The 23,211-nt window shown below is 38.5% G+C and overlaps 2 protein-coding genes across 2 annotated transcripts in view; both read right to left on the bottom strand.

Moving 5' to 3' along the window:
• Positions 1 to 23,211, bottom strand: part of LOC114250389 (Fanconi anemia group J protein homolog) — a 94,782-nt gene that overhangs the window by 637 nt on the left and 70,934 nt on the right. Inside the window, 10 exon segments of the mRNA XM_089733880.1 lie at positions 6,361 to 6,487; positions 8,799 to 8,923; positions 10,261 to 10,374; positions 10,868 to 10,961; positions 11,433 to 11,617; positions 13,457 to 13,642; positions 18,845 to 18,951; positions 20,850 to 20,951; positions 22,186 to 22,295; positions 22,676 to 22,779. Of these exon segments, the coding sequence (XP_089590006.1) occupies positions 6,361 to 6,487; positions 8,799 to 8,923; positions 10,261 to 10,374; positions 10,868 to 10,961; positions 11,433 to 11,617; positions 13,457 to 13,642; positions 18,845 to 18,951; positions 20,850 to 20,951; positions 22,186 to 22,295; positions 22,676 to 22,779 (1,254 nt within the window).
• LOC149501324 (uncharacterized) lies at positions 784 to 6,354 on the bottom strand. Its single transcript, XM_089733900.1, has 2 exons — positions 3,169 to 6,354; positions 784 to 2,746 (listed from the first exon to the last, which is right to left on the bottom strand). Exons 1-2 carry the CDS (start codon positions 3,385 to 3,387, stop codon positions 2,510 to 2,512), a joined length of 456 nt encoding a protein of 151 aa, XP_089590026.1. The 5' UTR covers positions 3,388 to 6,354; the 3' UTR covers positions 784 to 2,509.

The raw sequence follows: 23,211 nt of genomic DNA, 5'->3' as shown, positions 1-23,211 counted from the left end.
AAAACAATTAGATGAATTATTAATATAATCTGTAACAAACTAGTGTTCATTAAGAATGGCATGACATTATTGTTTGATATGGAAATGAAGTTGTATGTGTAGCTATACATTTTCGAAGTCATTTTTTTTATATCAACTTGTCAATGACGTGGCAATGATAAATGAGATTTGGCTAAAAACTCCACAAACGAGAGGGCCGGTCTTTATTTGTAATAAATTAATCTTTTCGCGGCGAATTGGACTTAATATGTGGGTTGACTACAATTAGGAACGTTTGTTTAGAAAATTATGTATAATATATAAAATTATGAAATATATTCTAAACCCTTTTATCGTAGTAGTAGTATTATAGAAAAATAAGGAACTTCGTTCCAAAAGCAACATTTACAAAAAAAATACATTTAAAAAAATGCAGCCAAAGAACCAACATCAGATTTGCGAGAAACAAATTTTTCGGTTCGAACATCTGTGATGTCCGTGGTCAGATAAACTACGGATAATCGGTATTGTTTATAGGACTGGCAAGACAGATGAAAATGCAACGTAAAAGATAGACGCCGAAAGAAAATTAAAATGAGTGATTTAAGTATTCAGTTATAGTTTATGTTTGTTGTGGATGTTTCAGTCATTGTTTTGATTATAATAAAACTTAATTTTCTTCAGCGTCCATCTTTTACGTTGCATTTTCATCGGTCTTGCCAGTCCTATAAACAGGTATATTATGTATTTGTAAGCTTGAGGGTAGATATTATCTTGTTGAACACCGAGTAAAACGAAGTCACCTTTGGTTTCTGATTTAATCAACAATATGTTAACTTGACAATTCACTTTAACACTTGTCCAACTTTAACCAGTACGTACAACAGTCACTGAATCACACAACGTAACAACGATATAGTAAGTGCACCGGGCAAACGCAGTCGAACGAATGTTCATTTCAAGGCACGTTCCGCCTTTTTATACTAGCCGGCGCAGCTGGCTTATGAGTCACTTCTGTTGCAGCTGTTGTTTACGAGTGGAACGACACGGCCGGCGCGCCTGGCTTGTGTGAGTCACTCCTATTGCACGTGCTGCATAACATAAATATCGTTAACGCCGTCACGGCCATACTGACGTGCGCTCGTCCTCGTGCGCGCATTCTTATGGTATGTCCGTGAACAACAAACGTGTTCGTTCATCCTGACATTAACGGATGCAACTTAAAACGTGGTCTATGATATTAACAATCTAGTACGGTTCGGTTCGCATAATTCTTCAGAAAATCCTATACTGGCTATAAATAACCTTCAGACTGCTTACATACCTGGGCCAGTTCATTTAAAACTCTTCAGGTATGTAAGTATGTCCCTTTTAACTTAGACCGGAATTGTTATCCCTTCAGTTTTTCGAACTGGACCGGATAATGCTAGACCGAATCGCAATCCCTGTAGCTAATTGTTGTGGCTAATCTGGATGAAAATCCCTATAGCCAAGCCATTGGACCGGACAGACCCTTCAATGACTTCACACTTTTTTTTTTTTTTTTTTCCTCTTTTTTTTTTTTGCTAGTCCGGATTAACATCTCTCTAGCCACATACAATTCTCTTTTTTTTTCTTTTCTTTTTTTAATCTGCGTGTACGGTAGCGTTTGTTAAAACATTTCTTAAACCAGAACATTTATACGGAATTTCTTCAGAAATAGTGCGAGACCGACCATCGTTTTCTACATTTCCAACACCTGCACCTGAGGTGCCTGAGCTTACAGACATTGTATCACTACCCACAGACTATGTTTGCTGTATCGCTATTTGCGGACAAAAATGTCGCTTCTATTGTCAGTGATAGAGTCGTCATCATTAAGATCAGTTTCACGAACAAGATTAATTAACCCATCTGTGTACGCCGTCACGTCATCGTCACTATAATTTTCAGAAATTTCTAGTAGGCCTGACGGGCCTCGAGGTACTTCGCGTAAGTTTTCATGGGGAACTTTGTACACTAGAACCATTTACATATCTCAACTTATACCTATCGTTTTCCAAAACTGCAGATGATTGAAAGATTACTGGTGGCCCGGAGGCCTTTCCCGCTTCACCAGGACGGGTGGGCGAGCAAAGGCTCAGCAAGAGGGGTGGGATTTGCTAACAACTGCCCGAGCGCCTCCGCAGGAGACCTAACAACTCAAGAGCAATTGCTTCGCGAATGAATCTACTACCGGATCGGAATCGCGACCCACTGAGAAGATCCGGCGAGAAACTCAGTGGGCTGATGCATGGGTTAGGTTGCACGTCGACCTCTTTGTCGAGTTCGACGAGTACGATTACTGGGGTTCCTCAGCCTGCTCCTAGTGTTAGAGCTGAAGGTATCTAATGCAAGAGTTATTGGATCTGATGGATCCGTAAGGACGTGTCTAGGGTGACTACGGTGACTTGTTCATGAAACCGCTTACCATTGAATAAATTACTATGGCTTTGTTTTATAAGACTACAGTCTGACCCTGAATGGAACATAAAGGGGGAGCCAAAACCACTTATCTGTAACACACTGAAGCTCTGGAACACACGTTGACGTCTCTGGTTGGACCTGCCACAGCACCTGGAGCAGTGTCGTTTTTCTTGTTGTAGCGCATGGAACACCCAGAAGCTACATGGCTCGCATCACCGCACACGTAACAGCCGACTTGCAGGCGAGAGCCGGACGCCCACGGATGAGGAGGTTGTTCAGGTTTTGCAGGCTGTATTTTTGTGAGGCAAGTAGTAGCTCGAGCCTTAAGCGAATGTGTGAGAGTCAAAATTAAATCGACACCATCCAATACTTCAACTACTTTAAACGGCCCTTTAAACTTCGTATCTAATTTAGTTTGATTATGCTCTTCGTATTAATGTGTGGACGAGCTCACAGCCCACCTTGTGTTAAGTGGTTACTGGAACCCATAGACATCCACAGCGTAAACGCACCACACACCTTGAGATAGAAGTTCTAAGGTCTCAGTATAGTTACAACCGCTGCCCCACCCTTCAAACCGAAAAACACCACTGCTTCACGGCAGAAATAGGCAGGGTAATGGTACCCGTGCGGTCGATGGCACTATACGGAGCACCCGTCTGGTGCCACGTCCTTACCCACGAGAACGTCGCCGCGCTGCGACGCCGGCAGCGCGCGATCGCAGTCAGAGTTATTCAATGATACCTCACAGTCTCCTACGAGGCGGGGCGCCCTAGCGCAAGTGCAGCCGGAGCGCGGGGGCTCCAATATCGGCAGTCCGTGCTGGAGGCGTGGTCTCGTCGTTTGGCGGACCCGTCGGCCGGCCTCCGTACCGTCGAGGCGATCTGCCCGGTTCTCGCGGACTGGGTGGGCCGCGACCGCGGAAGTCTCACCTCCAGCTACCTGTGCAGACTCACAAGACATTTTACCACCATGCAAACTTCTTACCGCAACAAATCTTACCAGCCACCACGCAAACTACAATTTTACGGGTTCCACCTCTCTTACACGATGTTACTCCCACACTGAGGAAGCCAACCGCGAACACATGTCAAGCACGCACAAGCACGCACTTCACCGGAAAAACCTGCATCCGCCAGCGGCCGCATCGCCAGACACGAACTCACCGGACGTCTTATCTTACAGGTCACGACGACTTCAGATGTGTCAATTTTTCTTCCCCACGGAAACTTGCTTGCTTTCTTGTTTGCTTGCTTGCTGGAGCCCGAAGTCATCGAACGTGTAGTGTTATTGGTATTGAATCGAGTAGATTCTAAAATTTCAGCGACAATTCACAGTCTCATGTCCTGGTTTACTGTACTAGTGCCATGTAACTCTAGCAGTAGTCATTGGCTTAAAAACGATTCGTGTCGGAACTACCCACTCGTCATGACAGATCCATTATTGCGATCGAAGTTTCACTTGAGATTTGCACTTGCCTTAATTTCTTGCAATAGCTTGTTACGTGTTGTATTTCCGTTAGTAAACGCCATGTGATGACGTCGACAGTCAAACTGGGCAACATGAGCCAGAACGTAAGATGTGACGATTTCTTCGTGGCTCAGATCTTCCATCGAGGTAACAGAGACGTTATTACACGACTTACGTATGCTGCATTCACGCTCTTGTGGCGTACCACTACTAGTATTCTGATCTGCATCATGTTTTTTTTGCTGTACTTCGAACATGTTCAAACACGTCACGCCAGTGAGAGTAGAGTCCTGATCTCACTTCTGATGTAAGCTTGAGGGTAGATATTATCTTGTTGAACACCGAGTAAAACGAAGTCACCTTTGGTTTCTGATTTAATCAACAATATGTTAACTTGACAATTCACTTTAACACTTGTCCAACTTTAACCAGTACGTACAACAGTCACTGAATCACACAACGTAACAACGATATAGTAAGTGCACCGGGCAAACGCAGTCGAACGAATGTTCATTTCAAGGCACGTTCCGCCTTTTTATACTAGCCGGCGCAGCTGGCTTATGAGTCACTTCTGTTGCAGCTGTTGTTTACGAGTGGAACGACACGGCCGGCGCGCCTGGCTTGTGTGAGTCACTCCTATTGCACGTGCTGCATAACATAAATATCGTTAACGCCGTCATATTTTATCTGAACATTTACGCTTATAAAAAACTAAGAAGTTCCCCTGCTTCTGTTGGCTCTAATTTAGAAAAAAAAAAGTCCTTTAATCTGTGTTTACCTCGAGCGTGTATCAACTCGGAAAGCGCAGTGTTGTGTTATTAAAAAATTATCATGATTTTTCTTCGTATGATCTTAATTAATCTTCATAAATATAAATGTTGAGACTTAACTTTGTTTCATTATTAAAGATTAATTTTGTTTATTAAACTACAATTATTCTATGAGAGAGAACAGTTAATAGCTATTATTATTATAACAGTTAATATAATAATATGGCTATTATGTAAGTACTTAATGGAATCATGTAAAATTTTAATTTTTATATTCTTAATAGATAATATAATCGAAGAACAATTTCATTTCACGTGTCTATAAATTGCGTGTTTTTTATATAATTATTTGTATATTATTCTTATCGGTTTGTATACAATCATGTTATTGAGTCGCAAATACAATTGAAAAATGTACGGGTTTGCTTCAAAGTTTCAACTCTTAACTTAAATAATAAAAAGGTTTTTTTTTAAGTTTGACAATGTGCTTTTTCCTTAATTTAGTTAATTTTAGTTGAAATATTGTAAGTAGTAGAATTCGCAGTTTGTTCATTAATATTTTCAATATGAAAATCATGATGTTTGATTTAAGTTGAAGTATTTGAATTAATTTATTATATTAATTGAATTAATGATGAAGTTATGTATGAACACTTAGACTTGACAAAAAAAAGTTTAAATATGCAAATAAATAAGCAAAAACGTTTCAATCTGAAGCCACCTCATAAAATTTACAGCAGTATGAAGTGTTAATTAAATTTATATCACGTCTTATTATGAAATGGCAAACAAATAATTTCACTATCTTCATTATGTCAGTGTCTGATTTTATGTATAATCCATTTAAATTAAATATGGAATTTTTCATTCAATCTACTTTGATTATTTACTTTAATCTTATTAAATAATCATAGCTAATTATTAAAAGTGAACATGCTAAAAGTTCTATTGTAGTGATGTTATATTAACTTAATTAACGTAATTATTATTTATTCTAGAAAGACCTGAAGCTCTTAGATTTTAATTTATACGGGGTGTAAAAAGACCATCATCTAAGCCGAAGAAGAATAACCTAACCGCACGTAATAAAGACTGAACTAAGCATAAATACTTTTCTTGTATGAAGTCTCCAATGTAAGAGAATATTTCGTGTAGACATTTAGAGGGCGTCCCTAACGATTCCCTCAAAACCACATATCATACGTTATAGCTAATTTTTATTTGTGTTTCATTGCGCAGATAAGAATAAATAAATAAAAATGGTGCCCGTGCAACTTGGTGCACGTGAAAGAAGTGAAACTTCTCTTGTGGTTTTCTTCATTTTTCATCCTTAAATCAAATTTCTCTTGTATTAGGGAATGCTGTGTATAAGAGAAACGACTTAGCTCGCTTTCTCCCTCTGTCCACGGTCGAGTGGTTCGCGAGACGTTCTGTCTATTTTCTCCTTCTCGCCCTTCATAAATTGTATCTTTTCTCTCTAGCCGTAACGAATCTGTCGCGAATTAAATTTTACTCTCAACGCGCCTGAAGAAGTTTCACTTCAAAAAGCAGTTTTTTTTTCTTCGAAACTTTTATTTGCATTCGGCAAAGGGTCTAATGCACCCCGTATAAAACTGTTCAATGTTTTTGTTGTGAGAAATTTCTGTGCCACGTTAATATAATTTATTCGCAACATATAAAGCTTTGTTTTACTTACGAAGTCTCGCACCCATTTAGATAGATATTCAAGGTTCTTTTGTTCTGCGATTCTCTCGTCGATCATCAGAACGGCGCCCCAGTCGTTGAGGTGCCTCACGCAACGTCCTATGGCTTGGTTCATGGCTCTGAAAAAGCCAATACGCCAATATACAATTATTAAGTAAAAATATTTAAATGTATACTTTATTTATTTATTTTTATTGTCCTTGTAGGCAGACGAGTATACGGCCCACCTGATGGTGAGTGGTCACCGTCGCCCATGGACTTCAGCAATGCCAGGGGCAGAGCCAAGCCGCTGCCTACAAGATATAGATAGAGATTTATTGCTTGGGTGTGTGGACGAGATCACGTCCTAATTGGTGTTAAGTAGTTACCGGAGCCCATAGACATCTAAAACGTAAATGCCGCCAACCGCCTTGAGATATAAGTTCTAAGGTCTCAGTATAGTTACAACGGCTGCCCCACCCTTCAAACCGAAACGCATTACTGCTTCACGGCATAAATAGGCGGGGTGTACCTACCCGTGCGGACTCACAATACGTTTTACCACCATATGTGTAAGTTTAAATGTATACATATCGAAGGGTGAAACGTTATTTTATTTAAGCACCATTTTTGCAATTTTGCAGGAGAGTCATTTATAATTTAAAATTTGGAAAAAATATAACAAGAAAATTCTTCAAATATTTGAATGGAGTAATTGTATGTAATTAGTAATTAATTGAAGTACAATTAAAAACATCGGACTGTTGATGCTGATAACAAATAAAACCCACCTTTATTTACAAAGATAAATGTCGTATAATAAGCGAAATGTCTTTCAACCCTCGATAATATATAGGTTTTTTTTTATTTATTGCTTAGATGAGTGGACGAGCTCACAGCCCACCTGGTGTTAAGTGGTTACTGGAGCCCATAGACATCTACAACGTAAATGCGCCACCCACCTTGAGATATAAGTTCTAAGGTCTCAATTATAGTTACAACGGCTGCCCCACCCTTCAAACCGAAACGCATTACTGCTTCACGGCAGAAATAGGCAGGGTGGTGGTACCTACCCGTGCGGACTCACAAGAGGTCCTACCACCAGTAATTACACAAATTATAATTTTGCGGGTTTCATTTTTATTACACGATGTTATTCCTTCACCGTGGAAATCAATCGTGAACATTTGTTGAGTACGTATTTCATTACAAAAATTGGTACCCGCCTGAGATTCGAACACCGTTGCATCGCTCAACACGAATGCACCGGACGTCTTATCCGTTAGGCCACGACGACTTCAAACGACGACTTCAGGTATCAAACGCTCAAGAGTCGGAACAAATTCAACAGTCAAGGGCTGTAATGACTAACTAAGTCACTGAGTCCGTCTACTAAACGACTTTACTTAATAAACGTCAGAAAATACGAACTATACAAAAAAGAAATGTTGCCGTGTATTAAAATAACGATTAACATCCATACTTTAATATAATATTTTCTGTTTCATAAACATAATGTCTGGGATAACCCCGGCCAGCGCGTCAGCACAATCGCAACGCGCTAACCTTGTATCAGTTGAGTCTTTTCATCAAAGATTAACGGCTTGGCCACTTCTATTTACTACGAATACTATATCTCTTGAAATTGGACCCATTTATGCAAACAAGAACCAACCCACAATTTGAGTGAAATTGAGTTAAGTGCACAGATCAATCTTAGGTCCATTTTGCAAGAAGGAACTAAGCGACAAAATATGTTTTTGCAAGAAAGAACCAACCGGGTTTTTAAAGATTTACTTTATACTGACTACATAAACTATATAAATCTGATATACTATCTATGCATTTTGCACACTTTGTTTACATAAGTCTCGTTTTCTCGAAACTAATCAGCTGTGGGTTGGTTCTTGTTTGCATAAATGGGTCCAATTGTAGGATCGAATTATCATTTTCGTTCCATATTCTATCTACCCCGTCCGCTCCCCTGATTTTTTGGTATCGCGTATTCTCAGCTGGCACGGGTCGGTACCAATATTCCTACTATCAGTGTCATGAAGCATTCGTGCGTTGAAACTAAGGGTAGGATAGTCCAGTGGTCAACGACCCGCGGCTCTTTTACTCCTACGGTTCCTTCGCGAAATGTTTAGTTCAGGCACGGAATATTACTTATTGTCTTGCCTTGTAAGAGACGAGGAAACATTTTGAGAAACAAGGCTATAAAAAATGACTCTTTGAATAACATTTAGTGGTTTGTTATCTATATTTGGCGCTTTTAACCACTGGGATGGTCAGTGAAAAAGATGCTGACAACTGGGATAGTCTGTGAAAAAGTCGCCGACCACTGGGATAGTCTGAAACAGTTGCCGACCACTGGTATAGTCTGTGTCTCGGGGTGGGTGAGGATATCTCCGGGACTAGGTCAGCGACCCGTAAGTAGGGCGCGTTGTTCACCTGAAGGCTTGCACGTTGTACCAGTCCCAGCCGCGCATTAACTTCTTCCCATTCGAATGCTTGTCGTTGTATTTCATTTTCTCCGTGACCATCCTGTCTCCGATCGTTGGGAAGGGCACGCCGATCTGATTGGGAAAAAAAGACAGGTAAATATATAAATTAATTATCAAGGGGTTCAACGAGAAACATTTCGAGAAAAAACTATTAAGTCTAGGAATTATATAAAAAAAAATTATTATTTAAAATCTGATAATTAAATATTATTAAGATATTCTACAAAAAACACTATTTTATATTCGATTTTGTGGCAGGCACTTCGGATTTAACGTCGTTGTGGTCTAAAGGATAAGACGTCCAGTGCATTTGTATCGACCAATGCGACTGTCCCGGGGTTCGATACCCGCAGGTGGGTATTAACTTTTATTTTTTTTTATTTTTTTTATTGCCTTTTTAGGCAGACGAGCATACGGCCTGATGGTAAGTGGTCACCGTCGCTCATCGAGTTCTAGTGCAGTACATACTTAACGGATGTTCACGAGCGACTTCCACGGCGAAGGAATAGCATCGTGAAAATAAAAATTAAACATGCAAATTTTATAAAGTACGTGTAGCTTGAAAATAGTTTACCAAATAAATAATAATAAATAAGTAGGTATGTACATATCACGCATGGTTATCCGGCCCCAAATTAGGATTTCCTATGTACAGAGACTGACATACGTTATTAAATACATACATATATAGAAAACTAGCAGGCCCGGCCACACGTTGCTGTGGCTAAGGTTTTTGTTTCTAAATAACACACGGCCGGCTATGCTAATACCAAAAATTGACAAAGTAAGAACAATTGGATTTCACTGTATTGCGTTTACTACGAAATAAATTTCACTTATACTTTAGCCTCAGCAACACGTGGTGTTTATGCCAATAAATTGTAGCTTATGTGAAACGTTGGTATTTTTAAAACAGCGCCATCTATGAGTTATTAATGTCAGACAGTATTACAATTGTCTGTAAAAACTGATTTAAGGTGCCATCTGTTTTAGACTTCTGAAACTTACAATTAATAACAAAAATCAATATAAGAAATCATTTTATTGTTGATTAATAAATATTGCGACCATTAATCGAAATAAAAACCATCCTATCATTCAAGTTGGATCAAACTGCACACGGTGTGCAAATTTAATTTAAAATTTGTTAAGTAGTTTAGGAGTCCATCGCGGACAAACAACGTGACACGTGATTTATATATATTAAGATAAACCAGATAATTCCCAGACCCAGATAAAGAACAAACAAATCTGTACATCACACGAATGTTTGCCTGACGTGGGAATCGACCCCACGACCCTCGGCGCATCAATGTTGGTAGAAGAGCGTGTTGTAAGCCCGCATGGGTAAGTATTTTGAGTGAGTAAACTAGTCACGCGAGTCTTCGACCTCACGTCTCAAGACTCACCGTCACAACGGCCCTGGCTTGCCGGTCCCTGAAGTCCATGCCCTCGGAGACCTTCCCTCTGTACACGGCGAACAAGATCGCTCCTCGATCCACCTCCGCAGCGCTGTAGTACTCCTTCGAAAGGAAACAAGGATACGAATTGACTACACTGATATTTACTTAACGGCTGTATTTATTATTCGCTTTTTTTTCTACCTTTTTTATTGCTTAGATGGGTGGACGAGCTCACAGCCCACCTGGTTGTTGAGTGGTTACTGGAGCCCATAGACATCTACAACGTAAATGCGCCACCCACCTTGAAACATGAGTTCTAAGGTCTCAGTATAGTTACAACGGCTGCCTCATCCTTCAAACCGAAACGCATTACTGCTTCACGGCAGAAATAGGCAAGGGGTTGTACCTACCCGTGAGGACCCACAAGAGGTCCTACCGCCAGTAATTACTTGAACAGTAATTATTTGACTTATCTCTGTACGGTGCAGGAGGAAAAGCTTGTTCAAGTAACGCGAAATCAAACCGTAAAAGTTTTAGTACCTATATTGAACTAAATATTGCACAGTAGGATTTTTTTAAGCAATAAAAAAAGGATCATACATTACGTTCTCACCTTCATAATTTCGTCATGATCAGTCGTATTGTCGCTCTCCTTAAATATATATTTTAGGCTATTCAATTTGTCCCACAAGCCAGTTTGTTGCCACCTGTAAAAAAAATATTGCCATCACTAAAAAAGTATATCCAAATTAAGGAGATAAATAACGTTGTTTTCTATTGATCTACTTTAATACGCTTTTTTCTCTTCAAATACTTTCGGAATTGTCTTGAAAATTATTAATTTTATGTCGAAATTTGTGGGCACAAGTGTTTAAGTTTGTTAAAATTATTTTGTCGGTTATTATCCTTTTTTATTTTAGCTCTAGTTTGACAGACGAGACTGACCGTAATTGCCACTCATGTTTAAACATGCGGTGGAAGTCTTCATTGCATAACGGCTGACTCAAAATCACAGACTATGATTGTCTCTCGGCAGAATATTTATTATTGTAATTGTATCACCTTGTTAGTGGGGGGAAGTGTAGCAACAAGGCTTTATCAACTAAAAATGACGTCGTGATGTTTCAATCTTCAGTTTAAAAGTTTTTATAATACAGTATGTTTGTGGTAAGTGGTACCTTTGATGTAGCAACCTCATGGACGTGTACGAGGAATGAAAGCACAGCACTCCATGGGGCGTGACGTCACACACCCTCAATATAGCCTTCCCTATGGAATCCTGTACTTGTTTCTTCTCCATATTATCCTTCGTACATTTCAATTGTTCCGAGCTCTCGCAGTTTCTTAGCGTCCCTATCCATACCTAGAATGAAATATACGTCGAATGGTGCGCTCATGAATGCTCACGATCATTACTCGGTATCCGGTACACTCAGAATCTGTTGAAGGATTCGTATATGGCTGAGAGAGACTCGCCTTTAAAAAATTGGTTCGATTTTGATGACATTTTCAGGAAATCCAAAGATCAAAATCAAAATTTCGACATCAAATCAAGTTTGTGACTAGTAACTCATAAAATTTTATTATTTTTATAAAAAGCTTTGGTTGTATAGTAACCGGCAAACATCTTGAGCAAATGACCTTGACTGCGCAGAACCGAATTTTAGATCCCTTTGGTGGTGAGGGTGAGGCGCGACGGCAGGGGAAATCGTATCGAGCGCTTTATTGGTAGATCAGTCGAACCTTGCGTCCCGCACCGCGCCCTCACTCCACTTGCTCCCAAAAGTACGCTTGCGTACAGCGGAAAGTTATTATATTATTAAAGTCTATCGTTATTAATCGTTAAGTTATTTGTTATAATTACTTGTGGACTTTTTTGCCATTGCTATTTGTTGAGTGTTTGTTGATTTTTTATAAAACATACACTATGCCGCGACAAACCGGTGTAGTATTCAAAAGAAAGGGTAGAAAAATGGTGTACGACGTATATTGCTTCATTATAAAACAGGGGAAGAATGATATGGAAAAATTAAAACAGACTTCGGAAGTAACAAAACCATCAGTGAGGACTGTTAGGTGCATTATTAAGGAAGCTAAAGGCTCTGGCTTGCTCACCGTGTTTCGGACTCCGGGTAAGAAAAGATCAGGGAAGAAGAAAGTTACCGGAATGGATAGTTTCGTTCAATCTGTAATAAAAAGATGTAATCATAATAACTACATAACAAGCAGCGAAACTCCGTACCGTAGAAAGGCTTCGAAAATTTTAAAGAAGATATAAATTTTAATGGCTCGGAATGAAGCTTACGACGTATTATGAAAGAGCTAGGCTTTAGATGGAAAAAAAGAACAGAAAATAATGGGAAGCTGGTAATTGAAAAAAGTAACATTCGATTACTACGAATCGAATATCTTCAAAAAATAATTAATTATAGACAAAAAAGAAGACCGAATCGACCGAGTTGTAAACTACGCCGATGAGCCCTATGTCGACTAATCACGATGATAGCGACTCGGGTGATGAAAACAGTGATGATGATGATGGTCAAGATTATGATAACGAAAAAAAAAATACAAATACCAGCTTCGCTTCAACTGAACCAAGACCTGGCAACAGCTCTAGTTTTGACTTAATAGAAGGAATATCTATTTTACCGCAAGATTAAATTATTACAATTATTAACCTACATTTTTTGTTGATGTTCTAATAAATATATAAAAAAATACATATGTTGATTTTAATAATTTAATTGCATTATGACGCAGAGTAAATAATGTTTTTGCACGTGAGTGTACCATGCGCAAACTTACCCCCACTACGTCAACAAATGCTCAAGAAGTTTGCCGGCTATTATACAACACTTATATGATATTTTGCAAATAAAATTGACTTTTTAAAATTATTTTTTTAATTACTTAGATGGATAGACGAGCTCACAGCCCACTTGGTGTCAAGTAGTTGCCGGAGCCCATGGACATCTACAACATAAATGCCGTCACCCACTTTGAAATATGAGTTCTAAGTTCTCAGTGTAGTTACAACGGTCGCCTCATCCTTCAAACCGAAACGCATTACTGCTTCATGGTAGAAATAGGCCGGGTGGTCGTACCTACCCGTGCGGACTCACAAGAGGTCCTACCACCAGACTATCTCCGTAACATCACTGTGCCGGAATGTAATTTTAATACAATATATACAACTCGCCCGTTCTCTAGAGATGACGTGGTTCAAACACGACACGTTGAACTCGGCGCCGAGCTCGTGCTTCATGCTGCCCACGGGCGACAGTGTACCGGAGGCCAGTATTATAGATCTAGCCTTCGTCAGACCCTCGAACAGCACCGCCGGACTCATGCATAGAAGACGTATCGATATGTTCGCACCTTTGAACTGGGAATATAAATTTAAGCAAATTATTATGAAGAGGTCTTCTATCGAGTCGGTGCATTGCTTGGTGGGCCCCTGTGACATATGATATTAGTTGTATTACATTTCGCGCCGTAGAAAAAAAAAACGGTGAACGGGCACCGTTTTTTTTTGCAACTTGGTGCACGTGAATGAAGTGAAACTTCTTTTTCAATGTGTAGTATTGTCGTTTTCTTCATTTTTTAACCTTAAATCAGATTGCTCTTGTAATAGGGAATGCTGTGTATAAGAGATGCGACATCTTCAACACTTCTATTACATATATTTTAAATTATAGAAAGAACAATAAATAAATAATATTTATTTAAATACTTCATTAAAATATTGAACGCTACTCGTTGCTAACGCTCGCGCTGGCCTGTATCAGGTATACTACGCGCATACGTTCGAGTGCCACGCATTCACTCTCGCTCTCTCTTTTTCTAGTATGGTAACGTTAAACGTTTAACGCAACTTCGTTAGAAGTCGCATTAGAAGTTTCACTTCAATAATAATTTAAAACAAAATCTTTTTTATTTTCGTCTTGTAAAGGGGAGTTAGGGGAGAACGGTAACAACACCTCCACCGACCCTACAGTCAACCTCACCTGCGCGCGCCGGATGGCGGCGGAAACCAATCGGTTTCCGTGGTACTCCCTGCTAGATAACAAACGAGGCAATGGCGACCGAGCAATGGCGGTATAACCATACAACCTGCCAAGCAATTGGTTGGAAGAGGCTATAGCAAGCCTGGGGATCTAAATAATCTCTAAAACGTCTAGAGTAGTAGGAAGAAAAAGGAAGCCAAATGAATGCAAATTTGAAAAACAAACTACCCCAGGAGGGTACCGGTAATACCGGAGAATCCCTCCCTGAGTCTAACTCAGGCAGCCCCTCGTATTCTGGGGGGGGCACAACTTTGCGATCTGATGGATATGGAATCAACCCTATGAATAAAACAAAATTACCTAATATGGTACAACAAACTTTTCACCGCAGCATGTTTGAAAGAACACGAAGTAACTCATTAAGTGCCATAAATAAAGAACAAGAACCTACGCTATTCCTAACCACAACTAAAGACCTTGAACATAGTACATGGCAGAGTGACCAGGTTCCTCTAATAAAAAGGAAGAGAACTGAATCGCACTCAGATTTAAAAGGAAACAGTAATAAGTTACAGAAAACCACATACCCGATACCTACCCATAATCAATTTGAAACATTAGAGATACTCGATGAAGACGGAAGCGATCCTAAACCAAAAATACCTAAGCCCGAACCTATATTTGTTACGGGTGTGGCATACATAAAAACCCTCAAGGACATACTGAACAAAATTACGAATGATGACCCAATGACATATACTATGACCACTTTGAGGTCAGGACATGTAGTAAAAATCTTACCAAGAGATATAGAAATGTACAAGAAGATCAGAGACAATTTTATTACAAACAACATCAGTCATTATACATATAAGCTCAAAAGCGAAAGGGCTTACAGAGTCGTTCTCCGTGGGCTTCACTCAACTGAGGACACGGAAGCTATCAAATCTGAATTAAGAGATCTAGGCCATGAAGTCAGAAATATTGTTAATGTACGACATAAAACTACTAAACAAGACTTGCCGTTGTTCTATATTGACCTTGAACCTAAATATAATAACAAAGAGGTATTTAAGGTAAACAGATTAAACAATATGAAAGTATCTTTTGAAGCTCCTTACAAAACAACAGAGATTCTACAGTGTAAGAGATGTCAGAGGTTTGGTCATAGCAAAAATCAATGTTATAGACCACATAGATGTGTTAAGTGTGGAGAAGATCATCCCACTGTAAGCTGTAAAAAGACACCAGATACTGAAGCAACATGCGTTAACTGCCAAGAGAAACATCCTGCAAGTTACAAAGGCTGTATCAAATACAAACAATATAAACAACAAATTTTAAAAATTAATCCCAAAAATGTAATCAAAGATACCCCAGCCTCGCAACCAAATAAGAAAAATCCCAGGAAAGCAGAATATACCAAAAACATATTTAAAACTTATGCAGATGCAGTGAGCTCCAATAATAATAAACAACAGACTGAATCCCACTTGATTGACAGCAGCGAATTGAATAAGCTCATAGACAGCATGTTTAACAAATTTCAAACCATCATGACTAACATGATAGACAGCATGATGAATCGGATGATTCAATTAATATCCCGCCTAGTGCCCAAATGATCAATAATTTACGTGTAGTTACTTGGAATGCCAATGGGTTGTCAGACAGATGCCTAGAATTAGAAATCTTCCTAAGGACAGAAAAAATAGATGTAGCACTTATTTCTGAAACGAGATTTACTCATAGAACTCACATTAGAATAAAAGATTATGTTGTTCATTCTACAAATCACCCCTCTGGCAACTCCCACGGTGGGACAGCAGTTATAATTAAAAAAATCATTAAACACCACCCGCTAGAAGAATACAGTACTGAAAAAATACAGGCTACATCTATCAGAATACAAGGCAAAAATACTGAAACAACTCTATCTGCTATATACTGTCCTCCAAGACACAATATTAATGCTGATGACTTCAAGGATTACTTCTTAAGTCTGGGGAGTAGATTTGTCTGTGGCGGCGATTGGAACGCTAAACACACCTACTGGGGCTCAAGGTTGACTCTACCACGAGGCAGGCAGCTATTCCAGACGACTATAGAACTTTCTTTATATTGCTTATCTCAAGGTGAGCCAACCTACTGGCCGACTGATCGAAAGAAAACGCCGGATTTACTTGACTTCTTTATCACCAAGAACGTGCCCCAAACGCAGCTGAGCGTCAAATCTTGTACTGATCTATCCTCCGATCACACTCCAGTGATTCTTAACATAAACTCTACTATCTTGTTAAATGATTATCCACCTAAACCATATAACAAGAATACCAATTGGGAAACCTACCAAGAGTACATCAACAATAATCTGAATTTAAACATCCCTTTGAAATCCACTGGAGATGTTGAGAATGCTGTAGAAAATCTAAATCAACTTATTCACGAGGCACTAGGCAGATCTACGCCGCTAAGAAAATTCCCATCTGTGGTTTTGCACCATTATCCCAAACATATCAAGGATATGGTATCTAGGAGGCGGAATCTGCGCAAAATATGGCATAACACTGGCTATCCTGCTGATAAGAGAGCTTTTAATAAAGCTTCTGAGGAATTAAAATACCTAACTAAAGCAATGAAAGAAGACGAGCTACAATCGTTCTTAAGAAATTTAAAGCCAAGTCCAGACACCAACTATTCTCTATGGAAGGCTACTAGGAAAATGAAAAGACCGAAAATGCATGTACCACCTATTAGAACACCTACTGGAAGCTGGGCCAGATCTGATTTTGAGAAGGCCTCAACTTTCGCAGAGCACCTCAAATTAGTATTTAAGCCTTTCCCGGGATTAAACTTAACGCACGACGATGAAGTTTTGAACTATCTGAATTCTCCACTGCAGATGTGCCTACCGCTAATGTACACAAGTCCGACGGAAGTAACTAATGAAATTAAGAACCTGAAAGAAGGAAAATCGCCAGGTTATGATGAAGTCGATGCAACTATGCTTAAACATCTTCCCAAAAAAGGCATAACATTCATGACTATCATCTTTAATGCATGCATTAGACTGGAGTGCTTTCCTAGTCAATGGAAAATAGCCCAAGTGGTGATGGTGCCAAAGCCTGGAAAACCACCTCACGATGCAGGTTCTTATAGGCCAATAAGCCTCCTTCCAGTCATTGGTAAAATTTTCGAAAGGGTCATTCTTAACAGGATGAAGAAACATCTGCCGAGTGTCCTTCCCGCACATCAATTTGGCTTTCGTGAAAAGCACGGAACAATTGAACAGATTCATCGCCTTGTGGATGTCATAAGTGGAACACTTGAAAATAAACAGTACTGCTCAGCTGCCTTTCTCGATATCGGGCAGGCATTTGACAAGGTGTGGCACGATGGACTGTTATTCAAATTGAAAAAAATGTTGCCACACAGCTATTACGCTATTATTAAGTCATATCTTAATAGACGATGCTTTGAGATTAAACATAACCGAGAATCATCACAGATGCATGAGATTACTTCTGGTGTGCCACAAGGCAGCATACTCGGCCCTGTCCTGTACCTCATCTATACAGCAGACTTACCAACCAACAGAAACACTATCATTGCAACATACGCAGATGATACAGCTATAATGTCTGTTCATGACGACCCTACAACAGCTTCTGAAAACTTACAATCACATCTAGATGACCTTCAGAAATGGTTTAATATGTGGCGCGTTAAAGTAAACCAAAGCAAATCATCCCACGTTACATTCAGCCTCAGGAAACAAACCTGTCCTCCTGTAAGCTTACATAACGAAAACATACCGCAAGCGGAAGATGCAAAATATCTTGGCATACATCTGGATCGAAGACTGACATGGCAAAAGCACATCTGGTCTAAGCGAAAACAATTAGACATAAGGCTAAGAAATATGTACTGGTTGACTGGAGGGAAATCCCAGCTTTCGCCAACAAATAAAATTTTAATTTACAAAGCCATCTTAAAGCCAATATGGACATATGGCATACAGCTTTGGGGAACTGCCAGCAATAGCAACGTCGAGATCCTGGAAAGGTTTCAAAATAAAACTTTCAGAACAATGCTAAGAATACCGCATTACATAAGCAACAAGATCATACAAATGGACCTAAATATTCCCACAGTAAAAGAGGAAATAGTAGCTTACAGCAAAAAATACCAAGCCAGGTTATCGACACACGTCAATAAATTGGCGTCGGACCTAGGAGGCACAGGAGCAGTGCAGTTTACTAGATTAAGGAGGCACAGTATACCTACCTTACAGAACAGAAATTAAATCTAACAATAAAAGATGAAGGTGTCACTGGACATCTGATTCTGTTTATATATCTATTAAGAATAAATTCAGCCAGAGGAATAGCTCATTGTTAACTAAAGAAAAACAGATTGCTACGAGACATTAAAACATAAGAGAAAAAAAAAAAAAAAAAAAAAAAAAAATTTTCGTCTTGTCTAGATTCACCTTAACTACACAATTTGGCGGCAATCTGTTTTCAAGGAAAATAAAACATAATTAAGCACTCGTTTAAAGTTGAATTTCCCACACGCACCTCGCCGGTATACGACCGTCGCCGATAGAGCGCGTGCGAGTCGTCGCCCTTCAGCAACATCGGGACGAAGTCTTCGGCGTGCTTACATTCGTCCTTGAAAAGGTACCCTGCACATAAATACGAAAACTAATTTAAAAAATAACCGCTTAAAAATAATACTAGTGGCCCCGCAGTAGTCGAAATTCGACTGTAATTAATTGAAATTATAAGTTTGTAAATTATTATGGTTCTATTGTCAAACACAACATTATACTTCTAAAATCACAAATTTTTACGCCAAAATAACACTATAGATAAATTAGAAAAATAATATTAATGACAAAAGATATTAATCTATTCTCAAATTGACCAAGACTTTACACAATAAAAAAAAATATATGTATGTGTTGTGTCAAATACAAGGTACTGTGTATAATGTTTTTTTTTATTGATTTCATATATTTTTTATAGTAATAAAAAAATATATAGCATTCAGCACTCCTTCTCTATATTATCTTTAAGTGTGAGAAATTTTATACTCCTCCGTCGCACAATTTTCGTAAAAAGGGTACAATGTTTTTGCTTCACGTATTAATTAATATATAGATTCTATTTAACCTCGGTATTAGTCAAAATTAATAAAATCATTGTATTGTCATCGATTCTTGGGTGAGTGGAAAAATAATTTAAATTAATCGGAAGTCTTGAGAGCAATTCCATAGACAAATAGGTGAAATTAATAAACGTCATGAAATAAACATTTGCCTACCTATGATATGATAAAACTGAAACCAAAAAGCTGTCGGTGTATTGAAGATTTTTTCAAGTGAAACTTCTTTAAGTGCGTTGAGAGTAAAATTTAACTTGCGACAGATTCGGTACGGCTAAGAGAGAAAAGATACAATTTAGGAAGAGTGAGAGTGAGAAAATAGACAGAGCGTCTCGCAAATCACTCACCGTGGAGAGAAGGAGAAGGCGAGCTAGGTCGTTTCTCTTATACATAGCATTCCCTATTACAAGAGAAATTTGATTTAAAGATAAAAAATGAAGAAAACCACAATACTACATAAGTTGGAAGAAGTTTGACTTCTTTCACGTGCACCAAGTTGCGTGCACAAAAACCACAATATCACACGCCGCAGAAGTTTCACTTCTTTCACGTGCAAGTTGCAGGCGCGCCATTTTTTTCTTTATACAAAAGCGATTCGAACTATCCGTTTGTTTGTTTATTTGCACGACACCAACTTAGAAGAATATTCATATTTTTGGTAAGACAAAAAAACGGAACATTTTTAGTTAAGTCTCCATAGACTTACGTTACGGTTTTACGACTGTAATGAACTCGTACAGACAGAGACAGACAATGTACTTTGTCACGTGTGCTCGTAATGGTCAACTATTGTAATTGTATGTATGTACGTTGCTATGTCCTTACTAACATCTTATTTCTAAGAAATCACTGTTACTAGCATTAGGTTATGTATTAATATTGTATCTGAAATAAATGAATTAAATAAATCTATATATTAATAGGTGAAGCAAAAATTTTGTATCCTTTTTTACGAAAATTGCCCGGACCGAGGAGTATGAAATTTCCCACAATTATAGAGAATATAGAGAAGAAGTGCACAATGCTAATATTTTTTTAAAATTATGCATTAAAATTACATAAAAATCAATAAATAAAACATTACACACACTATCGTGTATTTGACATAACACATACGTATAAATATACTCTTTGTAAATTGTCAATTGTTAAACTTTTGTTATTCTTTAAAGTCTGTGGTCAAATTGATAATATATTAATATCGTTTGTCTTTAATATTATTTGTCTATAGTGCAGTCTCTCAAATATTAAGTGTATAATCTATGGTGCAGCCTTGGCGAAATCTGTGATTATAGAATAATAGTCTTTGACAATAGAACTAATAAGAATGTTCAAACTTATATTTTCAATTAATTATAGTCGCATTTCGACTACTGCGGGGACCACTAGTAGTAATTAAAACGTATCCTCACTTACCGAGAGCGGAGTCCATTGTTTCAAGCAAGGCGACCGTGTGTTGTCCCACACCGTACAAATCATCTTGCATACGTAACAGTTTCGATAAATGAAAATTGAAATCTGAAAAAGATAATAAAATTGTATATGACAATTTACGATGTACATTGCGGCGTTTTTTTTTTAATTGCTTAGTTGAGTGGTTGAGCTAACAGTCCACCTGGAGTTAAGTGGTTACTGGAGCTCATAGACATCTACAACGTAAATGCGCCACCCACCTTCAGATATAAGTTCTAAGGTCTCAAGTATAGTTACAACGGCTGCCCCACCCTTCAAACTGAAACACATTACTGCTTCACGGCAGAAATAGGCGGCGTGGTGGTACCTACCCGTGCGGACTCACAACACGTTCTACCACTAGTAAAAATTGTATTAAACAAATAAACTAATGCTCATTCGCTCCGGCTCACAACAATTTAGATAGTACTGATAGAAAGCCACTTCCCATTCTCTAGTGAAGCCTTTAATCGACCTTTGAGAACAAATTTTGAGTAACAACAGTTTGGCTACAAAAAAAGTTATTCGACCTCTGATGTCATCACCAAACCAGTTAACCCTTAAACTGCCGTGTAGGTCACCGGTGCCCTACGCGGCGCACTGAAGTAATTATGTCGATTTCTCTTTTCGATCTTCTTACTTTATTTAGCGTATCTATACTATATCTATATTATACTATCTTTAGCGCGCAAGCGCTAGGGTTCGGGATTAATAAAATTCTACCGAATTACAAGTTAACACTGTATTCAATACTTAGAACAGTTAACAAACACTTTAAAATTCTCAATTCGCTTGTTCCGCTTCACTTCAGATGATCCGTTCGCAGTTTCGCTTCGAGTAGTACGGATTACTGACTGACTGCGTGCCATCTCTGCAACGCTTTTATAGCCGATACCACATCCCTAGAATTATCGAGAATATTCCACACATTTCGACCATTGTGTTTCCGGTATCTGATAATAGATGGCGTTGCATTTCTGGAGAGTTCTAGGTGCTACTAGATCCCTCGATATTCGGCGATAGATGGCGTTACTCGTACCGGCGTAACAATACTATAGTGCCGGTATCGGTATATAGTAGACTGGCAACGACAAATTCAAAGATACTGAGAATGATCTATTTCTAGGAGACCTAAAAAAACTAAAACATACATTAACATACAAAAGAAGGCCATCCAGATGCCTTAGTAACAGAAATGGACATAATTACTTCAGTGCGCCGCGTAGATCACCGGTGACCTACACGGCAATCAAAAGGTTAATTATAATCTATTCAGTAATAAAGTATTAAACGTTCTCACTATGATAATTGTTTTGTCCGATGCCATTTTCATTTAGCATAGCCATGAACTCGTTCATGTTCCACATGTCGGTGTTCTCGCGCGATACGCGATCCGATTGTTCTATTAGACTGAAAATTAAAATAGTACAATTATTAATAATGATTTCTGAAGTCGTCGTGGTCTAAAGGATAAGACGTCCGGTGCATTCGTATCGAGCGATGCGACTGTACCGTGGTGCGAAACCCGCAGTCAGGCATCAACTTAGCCCACTGAGTTTCTCGCCGGATTTTGTCATTCGGTTTAATTGAGCAAAGCGTATACTATACAAGAGACTTAAATCTCATGTCTCAAAGTAGGCGACGGTTTCGATAGCCACTTAACACCTGGTAGACCGTGAGCTCGTTCACCTATTTTATGCATTTAAAATTTTATCTGATCACCAGGTATTTTAGCCATGAAGGCTATGCTAGAAGAATGAAGGGAAATCGTTTAACAAATAAAGTCTTACCACTTATCCCATATTTGTAATGTCTTGATGAAAAAATCTATTGTTTCTCCTCTTGCAGCCTCATCCTGGCCCATCTTAACGTACCTCTTGGCGTACTGCAGTTGCTGTAATTATTTCATTTTGTTACTTTATACTATTGTTTTAGGAATTTAGGTGACTTGATTTGTTCTGGATACATTAAAGGCAGATCACTTGAAAGTGCTGGCAAATATGCAAATCTATGAAAGATTTCCATATCTATGAAATGTTTCCAGCGATTGATATAACAATGCTGATGAATAGACGTGAATATTACATTATTTTTTATTCATATTTTAGTGTTAGTCTGGCGGCTATTAATGTTTTAAATCTGATGGTTTTTTGTCACATAAATTTTACTAGGAGCCACTGTGTAATGTGTATGTTTGATTAATTGTTTATGTTATGTAACATGTTTCTTGAAATAGATGCGGCTGATATTGATTGCTGTTTCGTGTTAATTTATTATTATTATCATTTACAGTAGAGTATGTTTTATTTTAGACCAATATAAAATC

The sequence above is a fragment of the Bombyx mandarina genome, chromosome 16 (genome assembly GCF_030267445.1).
Source record: "Bombyx mandarina strain Sakado chromosome 16, ASM3026744v2".
NCBI lineage: Eukaryota > Metazoa > Arthropoda > Insecta > Lepidoptera > Bombycidae > Bombyx > Bombyx mandarina.
The sequence above is the reverse complement of the archived record's forward strand: the minus strand, read 5'-3'. Positions and strand labels throughout refer to the sequence as shown.